The 17,500-nt window shown below is 41.7% G+C and overlaps 1 protein-coding gene across 1 annotated transcript in view; it reads right to left on the bottom strand.

Annotated features, from left to right (window-relative positions):
* PHF2 (PHD finger protein 2) overlaps positions 1 to 16,219 on the bottom strand; it is a 62,726-nt gene extending 46,507 nt beyond the window's left edge. The window contains exons 1-9 of the mRNA XM_075573663.1: positions 16,144 to 16,219; positions 14,860 to 14,974; positions 8,942 to 9,102; positions 6,200 to 6,341; positions 4,143 to 4,329; positions 3,584 to 3,746; positions 2,519 to 2,606; positions 1,682 to 1,788; positions 186 to 277 (exon numbers count right to left, since the gene is read on the bottom strand). Of these exons, the coding sequence (XP_075429778.1) occupies positions 186 to 277; positions 1,682 to 1,788; positions 2,519 to 2,606; positions 3,584 to 3,746; positions 4,143 to 4,329; positions 6,200 to 6,341; positions 8,942 to 9,102; positions 14,860 to 14,974; positions 16,144 to 16,219 (1,131 nt within the window). The remainder of the gene's footprint in view (positions 1 to 185; positions 278 to 1,681; positions 1,789 to 2,518; positions 2,607 to 3,583; positions 3,747 to 4,142; positions 4,330 to 6,199; positions 6,342 to 8,941; positions 9,103 to 14,859; positions 14,975 to 16,143) is intronic.
* Between the last annotated feature and the right edge of the window lie 1,281 nt (positions 16,220 to 17,500).

Here is a 17,500-nt window from a genome sequence, read left to right as displayed (position 1 = left end):
AATATGTACAGTAGTATACGCACACACACACACATATATATATATATATATTACACACACACGTAGATATACTGTACAATATGTACAGTAGTATACGCACACACATTTATTTTGGACAATACAAAGACAGTGAGTACACGTGTTGATTTAGGTTAGAATAGAATAAGAAGAATTGAAACTCTTACGTTTTTTTTAGTCCATGACCTAAACGCACCGTTAACAATTTTGGCTCCTTGGACAAGGTGAGACGGCGGCTGCTTCCCAGATTTATGCAATGCTAAAGCAAAGAAAAAAACGCAATTAATACTTTCATCTGTGCATTTCCGAGAGTGATCAAGACATGAATGGGGCTTAATTTGTAAAAATATATATATATATAATATAATATTCCTTCAATTAACACATTCAGGGACCAGCAGTGTAATCTGTTGCACCAAGAAGATTAACTCCTCCTACCGTTATATCGTAAATCAGTATTGTCTCAAAAATGTGTTTTTTTTTTAAAGAAGAAAATAAAAACAAAATACAATGTAATAATAAAGCCAACAAAGCCCTTATTTTTTATCAGAAGAAAAAAAAAAATTTTGTACCCACCAAAGTAACAAACGCAAGCGAATATCTATGGAGTGCTATAAAATAAAGGTACCTGTGTAAAAAGCCTAAAAAGACTCGGTAACACCCAGAATCCCTTACTAAGCTTCTAATTGAGACATATTATTATTACGCTCATCCAATGCATTTAGTGATTCCTTTTACTTGACGTCTCCCAATAAGCGAATGACAGCAGTTGGCAGTTCTTACAGTGCAGACTGATGATTAGGATTACAGGATTGCTAAAAATAAGGATTCAGTACATTCTTTACAATGGTTTTAATTTTGAGTGCTGCTCTAACAGACTGAGGGAGCAAGTCCAGAGCACCACGAGAGGTACAACAGGTGAAACGTTGGTGAGTGAAAGTCCTAATGACTTCTGTAAGTACATGATTGCTACAAAACATCTGTATGAGACACAAGACACAATGGGGAATATTTACAAGGGCACAAGTGGAGCTATACTGGGGCCAACACAACCCGCCCCACATGTATGAAAGGACAAAATCCTATTGATAGCAATGTGATTTTTTATGTACACCTAGATCAGGGGTGGGCAACTCCAGTCCTCAAGAGCAACCAACTGGTCAGGTTTTCAGGATATCCCTGCTTCAGCACAGGTGGCTCAATCTTCGACTGGCCAACTCCAGTCCTCAAGGGCCACCAACAGATCAGGGTTTACTGATATCCCTGCTTCAGCACAGGTGCCTCAGTCTTCGACTGAACCACTGATTGAGCCACCTGTGCTGAAGCAGGGATATCCTGAAAACCTGACCTGTTGGAAGCTTTTGAGGAGTTGGCCACCCCTGTTCTGGAGCAATGTTTTGCCCAAGAATGGCCCGGCTTGTGCCTTGGTTACACAGAAACCAGTACGTGACTAATTACATTGGCTATTTTAACAGCGGAAGAAACTCGGGGTTATTCATTGAAGTGTGACAGTGCCGATCTAACACTGCGGCACCAGGAACTCCCACGGGCTTGGATAGGAGTTTCCGTGTGGCGATACCTGGCCGGCATCAGCGCTCTTTAATGAATAACCACTTCGGTTTAACATAACAGAGGGAGAACGAAGGATAAAATGACATTCTACCTTTGAACTTCTCTAGAAGATGCCTTCCCACATACCAACAAGCCGTTTCAAAGTTTGGGAATTGGGTCAAGCTGACAATTTTCAACCTTCTTTCAACTTCATACGCTCTGTGGGTTAAGTTACAACACATTATCAGGGACAACATACAAAGTACAGGTACTAACAAGCCTACATATAGGAATGCATGTGCTGTATTTGTGTTTCTGAGCTACATTCTTGTGTATGTCTATTCTTTATACTAGTATTAAACATTTTTCAATCTTTGTTAACCACTAAACGCCAGTGGGGTGCTCTGCGATGGCACTCAGGGGCTTAGATACCCCGTCTCCATGATGACAAACAAAAAAAATTATGCTACTAATGGTAATAATCCCTTTAGATAATTCCCTAAATGTACATGTGTAGACTAGCAAAATTGCAATGCCTCCCTCTCTATAAATATGGCTAGTAATGGTAGGCATTTAGAAATGATTCATAGAACTGCTGGAATATGTTACTGAAAATACTGTGAGTGTAAATCACTGAATAAGAAATATAGGCTATGTTTAAGTTTGTTTTCAATTTAGGAAAGCAGTTAAAGTCATACTGTAGTAGTCATGTTAAAATGTATGTACATTCATATTTTCAACCAACTACTATATATAACCATGTTGGTGTTTCAACTTCAAGACATGGGAGATTAATATACCACAGAATAGCACTTTCAGTGAAGAATAGTTTGCTTTGTATTTGCACTGTTCACAATTGAGTATCTAAAGAATTCTGTGTTGCACAACAACTCCTAGCATTTCTTGATGATATGAGGCTCATAATTGAACGTTAAAATTAAAAAGATACCTCATCTGCATTTCAACACTTAGGCTGTGAAGAAAATGTCCTGAAAATGCTAAGCAGTCTACGGGGGTAAGTGTTGCATAAATCCAACCTACCGGAGAGAAAATAAAGTGTATTAGCATAAAACATTGTAATTAAATAGGAAGTCATTTTATGTATTCGTACTTTAATTAAGTGATAAGAACGTCATTACTGTGTATTCATTAGATTATTCCTCCAGAGTTGTGTTAATAAGGGATAGTAAAGTGTTTAAGTAATATTGATCTAAAATAGGTTTAGAGTAGAGTTGTATGTCCTTTTCTCATCCTTCCATCAAGCCTTTTGCTGCAAAATGGTTTTACTGGCTAGCTGGGGTTCCAGAAAACAAGACCTGCGCCTTGTTGCTAGTGGTACATACAGTATAGTCCCTCAAGCATTGTCACCAGCCTACTTCATAGGGCCTTACAATACTGGGTCTACAAAGGGTCTGATGAGATGCGATCTTTAGGAGAAAACCCATGAAGCAGAGCGAAACATCACCAGGAAGACGTTATTCTAGCATTATTAGTATACAGATAATCAAAACAAAGAAATATCTGATTATCATCACTCTACTCTGTCAAAGGTAATATTCTCAGTCTAGACCGTCCATTTAAGGGAGATAAGATTTAATTCTGAAGGTCCGAGCTGTGTCCATTTAACAAATATTCTCAGCTCCTATCCATTTCCACAGCGCTGGTTATCTCACCAGAGAACAACCGAGATGAAAAGATTATTTGGTGGCATGCAACACGTTGTTTGGACAGGACAAAGCATTCTAGTAAAGTCCCATTTGCAGCATCTTATATACAATGGGAATATAATGTTACTGCATTACCCAATTAGCAAGGCAAATGAAAAACCATAAAAAAAACTTCATCCAAAAACCTGTTCAAAGTTAACAATTAAGGGGCTTATTCTGTCAGCCGAAGTCACTTAAACCAATGGGGAATTTCAGCCGAAAAACGGCCTGAACGGTCGCATCGGCTGATATAGACTAAACTCCCACGTGTGCTAAAAATAGAAGCTATCCATTTAAAAGCCTCTCACCTGATGGAATAAAGAGTGTTTGTCCTTGTTTAACTGTGCACTTATAGCATTTGTCCACTTGATCAGCAAAAAACATTTCACCGTGGTTTGAAGCCGACTGCCACCGTTCATACAAAGAAATATTTGCTGAAGCAGGTCTGATAAGATAAAATATCTTTTCCCCCTAAAAGAAACAGTTGTACAATTGTGTAACAGCAGATAGAGTGCAATTTGAAGGACAGATTGGAAAATGACTCAAGTGAAATTAAGTTAGCATGGTAAAATAAAGTAACTAAGTCACAGAAAACAAATGAACAGTTCTAAGGGTCCTATTTAATTCAAATAAAATCTGACTCTCCTGCATGTTTCCATTCTTCATGTCCAGTTCACAAGTGATATTCCTAGTAGTGTATATATATAATAATCTGATTATTCTGATTGAACATGGACGATGTGTATTAAACAAGACTGAATTACAATTGTGCTCTCCATATGAACAAACGTGAGTTGTGTATTAGTAAATGCAGCAAACACATATTTGAAGATCAATTTTAGAAACAGGTGAACATAAATGTCTTACTTTAAGTACATGATACCAGGCAGAGGCTCCTCCCGAGTCTATATGAAAGTCTGTATAGCTATCCTTCACACATATCAAACAATACTTTGTAACTTTTGGTTTTGCCAGTAGAGCATCATCTGGCCAATGGTTTTCCACCCATGAAAGCTTCTTAACAATATCTGGAGCTTCCACAAAACTGGACATTCTGCGTCAGAGACAAACAAAGTTTTGAATGAAAGCCTGGTATTTCTTGCTGTAAAATCATTTCTAACTACTAATTAGAAAATAGTATGAATAAAAGAGCATGTACATTAGCCTGCTAACAGCCCATTCTGTATAAATGCATGTCTCATAGAACCATATGCTAACAATAAAGGCAGTTATTTATCAATGATTCATTAGTGCTAAACTTGTGCAATTCTGGGACAAATAATCAAATCCCGGTGAGAGAAATTGTTTTTCTTTTTTCTTTCTTTGAAACATGTAGTGCTCTTTGGAGACTGTAATGGCATATACAAGAAGGTATGGTGAAGAAGAGAGAGTGTGTATTATTAGAAAGGAATGCTTTAAACAAGTTAGATTATAGCCCCACAGAGAATTCTGACTACATATTACCAATGTCGGGAAGAGATTAGATTTTGCAAAACACAATTGGATAACAGCACTGGGGTTTCTCCTTACAGTACCTTTCTCTGGATCACTATACTGTATATATGCATGGATGGATATGTTTACAGATAGATATAGATATAAAACTGTAGGTCATCCAGTTTAGCATCGCACAAAAACAAACTCTAAGAACATATGTCTTTTAAATTTAATTGCAATGTTACTACTATTAACCTATAATGTTAACTTCTCCTTTCTGTCACTTCACTATTAATATAGGCAATTTATTTATACTTAAAATGAACAAATTAGTATAATATGAATGACTGATCTAGTAGAAATGAGCAATACAAACATCTCACATTGTGGTCTCTGCCAATAATCAAAAGCTATAAAATCATAATTGAATGTTGTTAGATTCACTGGAGTCTGAAATTGCTGAATATTTGTTACAGGGGAAAAACATGCATCAATATAAAAATGAGATAAGCAGAGGCATTAACGTGAGTTAATTAGCAAAAATACATTATTTTCAAGGTTATTAAAATGTATGGTAATCGTTTTGTCAATGTTGAGTTATATACAACTGGGAGGTGTTAGAAATGTTATTGAACGTGCATTTCACATCTTTACATTGCTTAGATTTATGAAAGTAAGACATAAACCTATGTACCGTAACATTACATGTTCAGACTAAAAACGATCATCCTTGCTGAACTGTATTACTACATATGATGAATGTGTCCATTACCTATTGTAATGCAAAGAACCATCATGCTACCCACTCTTGACCTGACCATTTTTCTGCAAAGTGTGTATATATTTGGGATATAAAGTATACTATATATCAGTAGGAGATAGACAGTAGGGCATCTTTTAAGTGGCTATATTAGATACAGTGATTGAACTCAGTGGTGATTTGTAGAAGTTAATAACAGTACTTTTCAGTCTCTTCAGATGTTATTCTTGCCCTAAATGATACGTTTAAGTGTTTTTGACCTGAAACATGGAATTGATTCGGGCCTTAAAGCTTGTTTTATTATATGTTGTAAGCAGAGATTTGTTCATCTGGTGCTTCTCTCGCTGAAATAAATGTTAAACTGGACTTTCGTCAACTTAACCAGCATAACGACTTGTAGTTTATGATGAAGAATTAATAACACGGATGCACAATGTACAGTACAATTAATGTACAATTGAAATAGTGGCAAGTAGTAGTTACTATGTCCAATATTCCCTAAGTGGTGTTTTTTAATAAGTCACCTTCTGGTTCTGGAAAACACCATACAGCCCATTCCAGTGAATGTCATATGAAATACCATCACTCAGGAATATGGGCCTATATCCATACTAATTTGTCTAACTGTTTCAATTCTATACATAAGGGTTAAAATAATGATAACATTGTGTCACTGATACAGATCAGTAAAGATCAGTGTAAATGCCAAAGAAAGCGTAGGTCTTACCTTGTGTCCGAAAATTCTAAGTTGGTGACATTAAGAACTCTTTTTCTATTAGTGCTATAGTAGTAATCAACAAATTCTTTTAATTTCATCTTGCAGTCTTTCTGTTTAGTGACATCTGTTACGTCAACCACTACCTCTGGGCCTAGGGATAAATAGCAGAAATCACTCGTTATGGGAGACCATCCAGCAACATAAATGTATTGTCATGTTGAGTAATGTTTAACCCTGGCATCACTTTTTGTTGTAAGCTATCCTTGTTCGGAACTGTAATATTTGGCTGTAGTAGAATTCTACGATTGCGCAGAATTGACCTGCTGCCTCGGAAAACAGTAGCAGCCGCGATGGTGCAAATGTGCTGTAGAAAAAGACCTTACCTGCACGGAATTGTCATGTAAACATCTTACAGGTATTTGTGTCCGGGGCACGGAACATCTTTTTTCTTTTTGTATTGCAGATGTTTTAAAAATGTAAGAAGAACTTCACGGGGACCGAATATTTAAGTACTTATAGACCCGGCGTAAGTGGCCCAGGCATGAATTGATCCCAGAAGCTTTGCTATCCAACATTATTTGAATGCATTTCAATGGTGTTTTTAGGAGATATTGTGAGGAGTCGCTGAGTGCACCAATATGGACGCTTCTCTGACTTCACTGGGTGCACCAAGATGGCCACCGAAATAGGAAGTTGGCTCTCTCTTTGAACTGGTAATTGTCTGCGCCTGGTCTAGGTGATCAGTCCCTTGCCCGAGCAAAGTATCTCTTTCAATTATGCTCCTGGATCCCGGCTTTATCCTGCTACACTTTGCTTTGCTGAACCTTGAGCTCGAACTTGGACCCTGTTTGCCTCTCTTTTGCCCTGACCTTGGAGCCATGATCCTGACTACACTGCCGCACCCTACCCTGTACGTGGAACCGTGACCCAGTTAACAGTGTTGCACTTTGCCCTGAACTTGGAACTGTGACCCCGACTACGCTGCCGCACCTTGCACCTTGTATGAGCCATAATACAATAATAGTAATTGTTGAAATCTTTGGCCTCAATTCAATACTTTGCGAATATCTTTCCCTTGATGGGGAAGATTTAAACTCCATTCATTTGAATGGGACTAAGATTCCTGAGCAATCCTGTATATATGAAAATACATTAGGTATTTTATATAGGGCAAAAGGCAGGCACTCCATGATGAATGAACGGCAATGGAAACCGAATATATTTAACTTTCATTCATCATGGAGTGACTGCCTTTTTGTGTGTGCATGTCTCTCTCTCTCTCTCTCTTTCTTGCTTTATTGCTTTCTTGCTCTACCTTTCTTGCTTTATCTATTGTAACACGGCCGGAAGAAGAGATCAGTGTATCTCGAAAGCTCGCACAAATAAAAGCATTTTGTTAGCTACAGAACGGTATCATCCATTTGTTTTTGATTATTAAGCTCTGCTAACACAGTACAGAGTCTCTCTCTCTCTCTCTCTCTCTCGATATATCTCTATCTATATATATATCTATATATATATCTATATATATATAGATAGAGATATATCGAGAGAGAGAGAGAGAGAGAGAGAGAGAGAGAGAGAGAGAGAGAGAGAGAGAGACTCTGTACTGTGTTAGCAGAGCTTAATAATCAAAAACAAATGGATGATACCGTTCTGTAGCTAACAAAATGCTTTTATTTGTGCGAGCTTTCGAGATACACTGATCTCTTCTTCCGGCCGTGTTACAATAGATAAAGCAAGAAAGGTTTTTACTTAAAAATGTATATGGTAAACCTACCCAACTCGAAAATGGCAAAGCCAGTATAACCAACCTCACACTGATGAGACCCACAAGGTCGAAACAGCTGTCTGTGAGTGGTTTGACTGGCTTTGCATCTAATCCCATGCTATGCTTAAAAGCTGTGTGAACAGCAAAGCATTTGCTTATAAGGGTTCCATGTAAAATGGATTTCAGGCAAAAGGTGACACATTGTGTGCTCATTTGCATGTCATTTCCCAGAATCCCTTGCTGCAGTGGAAGCACTGTATGCTAGGTGATAATAGTGAAAGGCAGGGATGCAGACCTGTCTAAGACATGTGAATTTGCTCACAAGTGATCTTTTTATTGGAGATATATATATATATTATTGTGAGAGGAAAGGTGGTAAAAGTGAAGTGCCGTGCACACGCCGCCAGGACGCAAGGGGGTGCGCGTCGGCGTGTGCAGTGGGGCCTTAGCCCAAGTATACATCATTTAATATCTTGCTGCAACCTATATGTGTTGTAATCCAAATGTTTGGGGAGCGCATGTGTATATGAAATGAAAAATATACAAAATATAGTGCAATACGTATGAACAATCTAATGATCTTTCAGTCTCTGTATCCTATGAGATGTGTACGCACAGATTACTCATTGTTTTGTATGTGTTTAATTTCATATACACATGCGCTCCCCAAACATTTGGATTACTGCTGATACGAAATTGAGAGACAATCAAGAAAGGGTTTGAGCTGCAAACTAATTCACTTCTAATTAATTTCGTTTCATCACAGATTTTGTACAATTATATAACACCATTTTAGTTTATTTAATCACTTTGAGTATATCACGATATACTGTATCTACTTATTTTAAGTATACATTTGATCTAAGCGCTGATAGAGGGGAACACTGGGTTTGGTACAGGCAACCTATATGTGTGGCTGCCCTTTCCGCAGTTAATGGGTTAAACAAATGTAACAATAATTCTAACAATCGAATACTCACCAACATAATTTTCAACATCGCTGACATAAAAAGTAGGCGCAGGTACCGAGATGCCCGACCCATCCTTCTTTGGCACTAGGATAGGTTCTGTGAACCCAGTTTCTTCAAAATATTCTACTGTTAGTTGGTTTCCATTGAGTTTTGTTACAACGTCTTCACCACTGGAAATGTAAATACAATGCTTACTTCTTCCCTTATCTTTCGTCAGTTTATTCTGTCTCACATTCATTGCTCCAGTTCTGTAAATGACTGTCTGCTGTGTGTGTTTGTGTCTCACATCCATTGCTCCAGTTCTGTAAATGACTGTGTGCTGTGTGTGTTTGTGTCTCACAGTCATTGCTCCAGTTTTGTAAATGACTGTGTGCTGTGTGTGTTTGTGTCTCACATTCATTGCTCCAGTTCTGTAAATGACTGTGTGCTGTGTGTGTTTGTGTCTCACATCCATTGCTCCAGTTCTGTAAATGACTGTGTGCTGTGTGTGTTTGTGTCTCACAGTCGAGCCGTTCAAACTTGCAGCACATTTCTCAGCTGACAAAAAACTTGCAAAGATATCAAACATCACCAAAAAGAACAAAACCCAAATATCTTACAGAGCATCTAAGATTTTACAAAAAGTGGCTGTTTGTTTCAAAAGTTGGCAAACATTGGTGAATTTTGTGAATATTGTCATAAAACAAAGAACCTTTACACACAGGAAACTGTTGGCATTATTTCACATTACGTAAAACATTTGAAGGAATGCTCCCAAAGCAAATTGAACCCATCCGTAGTACCTAATATTGAACTTAATGTAACTTTGTTTCACAGCCTGATTATTATTACGAGTCTGGTTTAGGGCTGAGCATGCTGAAGAGGTTTTCAGTCTGCTATATGTATACGTGGTGTATAACCTATCTTATGTACAGCACGTGAACTCCAACGGATGAACAGTTAACAAACAATGCTGAAAAGAATTGTAACAGACTCAAAATATATCTGAAAAGTAAGATGCACACGTGTTGCTAAGCATCCAGGAGAGTGACATGTTACAGCGTGCTACTGTAGTGGTAATGCAATATAATGTACATGAATTCTCTAGTCCTGCCCCTCAGAGCTTGCATTTCACTTTGATGCTTGTGGCATAGGGAGACAAAGTGAATTACAGGTCACAAAGAGCGATGAAGTTTCCCACTGACCCACTTTCTCCCATATATTTGCTAAAAAGTGAATGCACTAATGAGATGACACTCTACTTTCCAGTGAAAAGGTGGATCTCGTTCCATTGCCTGGTACGGCCAGCTGGAGAAGCAGTGTTGTTACCACCATGCGACGCCTATAGCCTGTTTGTGTATGATGGCGGCATCACTGTATTCTATTATTCTTACCAAGCATATGAAAAATCATAAAGTAGATAATCTAATTAGAGTTTCTATTACATACCCTTCTGGTACTAAAGAGTTCTGTTATGCTTCAAACAGTATACATTATTGATTACATTTATGGATTTTATAAATGAAAAAATTAGACATGCATATAACACTTTTATTGATTCATGTGAAAAGCATCTATTTAAACAAATGACTTGCATGACATGAACAATGGTACATGGCAGAAGATGGGTGAGCAGACTGGCTTGTGAAGGCGTATTAATACAAGCAGCAGCAGTTTATTAACAATTCATGCATTTCCAAATGAAAGAAGCAGCATTACAAAATGAAAATGCATCTATTCTTAACAAACTGTTGTGTCTTTGTTATTTAAGGGGCCTACACAGCGGCTTTCACCACTGAGTTCAAGAGCTGAAACCATTTGTGCGATGCTGAGCTTTTGGCCACAAGAGGGCTCTTAATATTGAGGTTCTGTGGTTACTGTAGCTGTGTATTTTGGTCTGGATCAGATCTTTAACACACGTATGATGAGCGTGTGTATTCATTGTAGAATGCCTGATATGCATTTTGTATCCACTTAGAATGTGAATTCTGTTGTACCCCAAAAGAGATTAAGTAAAGATTTTAAAAGCATTTGGTTACAAAGGTAATATTACAAATGTAACAATTATTTTAAAATACTTAGGCAGAGAAGAGTGGGTACTTACACTTTTCTGATGTCTAAAAATGTAAAGCATCAACATTTAGGCTACTAAACATGCCACTGCCCTGAGTTTGCTTTGATCCTAGCAGGGACTGCCTTTTAAATCCAAGTGTCAATGTTTTAGTAAATTCTTGACACTATTGGAATTTGAACATTCTATTTCAGCGGTGCGCAAACTGGGGGGGGCAAGATTGTTCAGGGGGGGCACGGCGGTTGCAGAGGCCCCGCGCTCTTCCCCCAAGGCATTTAAATTAATGCCGGGGAATCGCGTGAGGCCTCGGCAGCTTCACTTACCTTCTTTTCGGCGACACATCGCCATGGCAATGTGACGTTAAGACGGCGCGAGTCATGTGGTGACGTGACCCCGCGGCGTCAGAGAGAAGGTAAGGGAGCGGGTGGGGGGCTGCGAGCAGGGAGGGAAGCAGCAGGAAAAGATTGCACAGCCCTGGTCTATCTGATACACACCACAGCTCTGCAAAAAGTCATATATCATGTAAAAAACCTCATGTACTCTCTGTAGGATTCCCTACTCCCCTATTTTGCAGAGGATGGGAAGCAGGGGGTCCTGGGGCTGAACCGCGTTCTTTTCACCTCTGGGACCCTTTGATTCCCGAGATACTCACCTGTAAAGGTACTGACACTACTTCCACGACACGCGGGACGGCGCGGCTTCCACGACACGCGGGACGGCGTGGCTTCCACGACACGCGGGACGGCGCGGCTTCCACGACACGCGGGACGGCGCGGCTTCCACGACACGCGGGACGGCGCGGCTTCCACGACACGCGGGACGGCGCGGCTTCCACGACACGCGGGACGGCGCGGCTTCCACGACACGCGGGACGGCGCGGCTTCCACGACACGCGGGCGGCGCGGCTTCCACGACACGGGGGACGGCGCGGCTTCCACGACACGCGGGACGGCGCGGCTTCCACGACACGCGGGACGGCGCGGCTTCCACGACACGCGGGACGGCGCGGCTTCAACGACACGCGGGACGGCGCGGCTTCCACGACACGCGGGACGGCGCGGCTTCCACGACACGGGGGACGGCGCGGCTTCCACGACACGCGGGACGGCGCGGCTTCCACGACACGCGGGACGGCGCGGCTTCCACGACACGCGGGACGGCGCGGCTTCCACGACACGCGGGACGGCGCGGCTTCCACGACACGCGGGACGGCGCGGCTTCCACGACACGCGGGACGGCGCGGCTTCCACGACACGCGGGACGGCGCGGCTTCCACGACACGCGGGACGGCGCGGCTTCCACGACACGCGGGACGGCGCGGCTTCCACGACACGCGGGACGGCGCGGCTTCCACGACACGCGGGACGGCGCGGCTTCCACGACACGCGGGACGGCGCGGCTTCCACGACACGCGGGACGGCGCAGCTTCCACGACACGCGGGACGGCGCGGCTTCCACGACACTCGGGACGGCGCGGCTTCCACGACACGCGGGACGGCACGGCTTCCACGACACGCGGGACGGCGCGGCTTCCACGACACGCGGGACGGCGCGGCTTCCACGACACGCGGGACGGCGCGGCTTCCACGACACGCGGGACGGCGCGGCTTCCACGACACGGGGGACGGCGCGGCTTCCTATTGGCCCACCTGATGCAGGAGATTCAAACTGCTATTTGCTTCCCCCGGAGGGGACTGAAACATGGTAACTTTACCGCCAAGTATCTCGGGAACCAATGGCGATCCTGTAAATAGCTCGCCTCCGCCCCGGGGCCCCAGCTTCCAATTCAATCTCATTTCTCTCTGCTGTGCGTAAATTTCTTTGAATGTATATCGGTTTCCCATGTACATTCCCCATGTATATTCTTTTTTCAGATTGCAATCATATCTGTTGGTGACAATTCTATACGCTTGCAATGAAAAACATAGATTTTTGTAAATGAGGTGGGAGGATGAATATACTGTTTTCACATTGGAGTGTGTGAACGTGGCATTGAAACGGTTGGTCACTGAGTAACATAAATGTGAATGTGTCCGTTCTCAGTTTTGTAATTTGCATTTGGAGCGCTACAATCAAAGTCAATTCTTTTCCAGTTGAGCAAGCAGATGAGCGGAAGATACCTTCCTGCTCAGAAGACATGCCAGTCCCTCCTGCGAGGCGGGCATCTGTGGTTAGATGGCAGCATTTCCATTTCTGCAGGGTACTATATGAATTAGGTACAAAAAAAGCCACCTAATTGAATGAGGGTTTTATCTAAATCAAGAAGAGCTATTTGATACCGCAAAGTTTCTTAAAAAGGAGCATGTTGGATCAGGAAACCTTTAAAACATGCAGGTACCCATATAATATGCCAACTCTTAAACAAATGGAAATATGAAAGTGAATGGTGCATCCAAGTGTACGGCATTTTATATCCTATAATATATATGTCTTAGCACATTGCAGGGTAACCATATGGATATCGGAGAGCTCTAACATGGGGGAAAAAAAACATTTGGCAAATTCTCTTATTTGAACAGTTAGGAAAAAAAACCCTAAAAACAAATATTCTCGTGTGTATGAATTGTCCTTACAATTCAAATATAATCAAAGAAAGCATATTATCAAACTACATTCTTACTGAAAAATGAAAAGAACTTCAACTGAAGTGAAATAATTTATAAGACAATAATTTGGTAGAAACATTGTTCATTTGATCTCAGATTTCATCAAGCTTCCATATGTTGGGGTCAGTATTAACATTTTGATCCTGCAATTACTAGGTTCTGTCTTGGTTTTATTTAACCTTCTTCTGGATAAACACAACAGATAGAGCAATGTAACACACACAGAACCACTGGAGGATAGCAGGGGTTATATATTAAACCGCCATAGTGCTGATTAGGGCGCTATCACATGGAAACAATAATCCCCACATCACTTTCTGTAGGTTTATACCGTTATTTAGGTGCTGGATCGCAGCACTTACCTTTACGATAACATGCAACATCTAGGCTATATACTACAATACCTCCGGCAGTGAAAAGGTTAAGTCTCGGAGACTCTACAAGAGACTTACAGAACAGGCAAAACCATTCCCATTTAATTTATCACACAGTATGAGATATATTCTCAGCAATAGAATGTAAAGCAGTCTCACATTGGCACCGGTTATACATGTCTGACAATTGTACCGTAGGACGGGGCTATTCATTGAACTGAAAGTGTGTCGCTGATGAACTGATCGATCTTCACAGGCAATAAGTCGAGGTAAAAAAGGAGAAACTTGCTATATTCAATAAGTACGAAAATATTGCATGGCCAACTCCAGTCCTCAAAGGCCACCAACAGGTCAGGTTTTCAGGATATCCCTGCTTCAGCACAGGTGGCTCAGTCAAAGATTGAGCCACTGATTGGGCCACCTGTGCTGAAGCAGGGATATCCTGAAAACCTGACCTGTTGGTGGCCCATGAGGACTGGAGTTGGCCACCCCTGCTTTAACCTAGGAATCATATCGTTGACATTTGTTCAATCTGTGCTTACATTTTACCCCTTCTGTGCAAGATTTTAGCTGTGGATTCTACCCTCACGTTATTGAATCGCAGTTTCAATTCTCAATTTTGCTTGATTTGCTTATTTACGTACAAAGTTTGCAAAGTGCACGGAATTGACAAGCTGAAACAAAATGGCCACCAAGAAGAAAGCCCGCAGCACATGGTCTCAGCGTGCAGGAAGTGTTTCATGAATACGGCGACATGCGTTTCCGGAGGATATTACCCTATAACACTAGCAGATTCCATTCTTGCACTTTAGTGAATAGGCCGCAATATGTACAGTTAACTGAGCGTCAACAAAGCTGAAAAGAAAACAGAAGTGACATACTTTATAAATGATTTACCTTGGAAAGGTTCGACTCCGAAGTTCTTTAATGAAGACCTGACTGCCATTCTGTACCGGTTTCACATCTGTGGCCTGCCCGGTGTCTTGTTTGTTCCAATTTTTTTTCTTTTTCACTAAAAAAAAAAAAAAAGCAGTGGATGTTTAAATGCGCCAGAATGATGTCACATATGCACAGCTGCCATGTACATTTTGTAATGTTACCTGCTTAAACTGGTTGGAAATGACATTTTTCTGTTCATTTTTGCACAGGTTGTAATTCGACTTATCAGGTCCGCATAAACATTTGCAAAAAAAATCCCATTTGAATATGACCATGTAACTAAATGCAGCCGTTATGAACTTAACGAGGCGATAACTTAAGTTAACGCATTGTTGAGTGCTTCCGGGTATCTTCAAAGCTCAATAACGCAGTGTTATGTGCTGTTTTTGTCCCGAGAGGATGTTTGTGCTAATTAATGCAAAAGACGAGTTCCCCCTAACAACGCATATTCATAGAGTCATTAGTTAGGCCAGGGGGGCTCAAATCCAGTCATCAAGCTCCCCCCCAACAAGTCAGGTTTTCAGAATATCCCAGCTTCAGCACAGGTGGCTCCATCACCTGTGCTGAAGCAGGGACTGATTGAGCCGCCTGTGCTGACCTGTTGGGGGGGCATGAGGACTCGTGTTGAGCACCCTGAGTTAGGTGAAAGCTAAACTTGGCGTTTCTCACATCCAGGCCCTGAAATAGGTCTGTTACAGGATCAGGATAAGTGTAAGAGCCATAGTTAGGTAGGATTTAGCTAGCATATTGTTATTTACGGGGTTTACACACAAATGTGTAAATTTGCACACTTTTGAACTCCCTTTAACGCAGCAGTTTAGGTCTCTGCACGCCTTTTGCCAGCGACGTTTTCAATATTGAATATAGTGAAAGTGTCTTCGCCTTTTTGTGCGATAAAACTGGGGTGCGATAACACTGGGGTGCGATAACACTGGGGTGCGATAACACTAGGGTGCGATAACACGGGGTGCGATAACACTGGGGTGCGATAACATGGGGGTGCGATTACACTGGAGTGCGATAACACTGGGGTGCGATAACACTGGGGTGCAATAACACTAGGGTGCGATAACACTGGGGTGCGATAACACTGGGGTGCGATAACACTGGGGTGCGATAACACTAGGGTGCGATAACACTAGGGTGCGATAACACGGGGTGCGATAACACTGGGGTGCGATAACACTGGGGTGAGTGCGATAACACTGGGGTGCGATAACACGGGGTACGTAGCCTCTGTACCCTCTTTGCACTTTACTGAACCCAGCCCGGCAGTGAGAATCTCCGTTAGGCGCAGCCGGATCTGCACCGTATGCATATCTTTTATGGATTGTGGTCACCCAGTAACTGGCTTTGAAGAATAAAACGAGGCTTCCACGCCTATTTAATGGAATGGAATTAAATTGCTAAACACTTTTTATTGAGATTTTGCTAAATGTTATTTCACTTTTTACAATAATGTACAAGGATGAGTATAATATTAATGTTTTCAGCAGGATTATCCACGGTTGGACTTGCTGTGATACCCTCTTGCATTTCTCTGCTAATAAACATCTATTTTATCACGTTTCCTTGCTTTGTCTGCTCTAGTTAACAAATACCTGACATATCTATATAAAGATTACTAAACAATTCACATTATAGGCAAATGTACGTTTTTCTTCGCACACAACCTCTAATTATGTGCAATTATTTCCATATCAAGTGCACAGTATTGGTGCATTGGTCTGTCACACAGTCAAAATTAATTTGAGTTTTCTTCCTTGTTATTACTACCGTAATTAATGTTGGAAAGTGTGGGCTGGGGTTATTTTCTCGTGTAGGAGTGGGAGTTTGAGCGTATACATAGTTAACATAACAAGTATATTCCATCTGGCTGTAATTGGTACTCAACATCTGTTTCAATAAACTACCAGTACACCTTAAGGACTCGATGCTCTGAGCTCGGGTAAATCAGGGCCCATAACGTGACCCAAAACAGTAACAGACAATATTTTTCCTGAGGTTAACTTGCATTCTTAAAGCGAATTACATGCAAAAAACACGTATGGGTAGATTTGAATATGAATCAATGAGGATATTAGCAGATTCAGATCTTCAAATGTGGACAGCAGGTTCTGGTGCAGGGTGGGCAACTATTTGGGCTAGAGGGCCACTTGGCAAGCTTTGCGGGCCACACACTTAATATAGATTGTACATTGTCTGTGGCTCGCAAAGCTTACCAAAGCCCCCCTCAGCAGTTTCACCCACTACATACTCTGCTTCTCACCTGCTTCTCCCCTATCATTTCTCTCTTATCCTCCCTTTCCCACTCACTCTCCACCCATCTCTTTTAATTCTCCCCCCTCTCTCTCACTCTTATCCTCTCCTCCCTCACTCCCTCGGCCCCCACGTGTGGTGCGGAAGGCGGAAGCAGCGGTGGCGGAAGCCCATCCAGGCAGTGCTGAGAAAAGTTCGGTCCTAACGTCCCTAGGTGTTTACCCGCCGCGCTGCGGCCTCCACCGTCCGCACACTGCGTTATTGAGCTGTGAAGATACCCGTTAGCACTTAACGATGCATTAACTTAAGTTGAGTGAAACCTAAACTTGGCACCACTTAC

This window comes from Ascaphus truei, chromosome 17 (genome assembly GCF_040206685.1).
Source record: "Ascaphus truei isolate aAscTru1 chromosome 17, aAscTru1.hap1, whole genome shotgun sequence".
NCBI classification, from domain to species: domain Eukaryota; kingdom Metazoa; phylum Chordata; class Amphibia; order Anura; family Ascaphidae; genus Ascaphus; species Ascaphus truei.
This window is presented reverse-complemented; position numbering and strand designations above follow the sequence as displayed.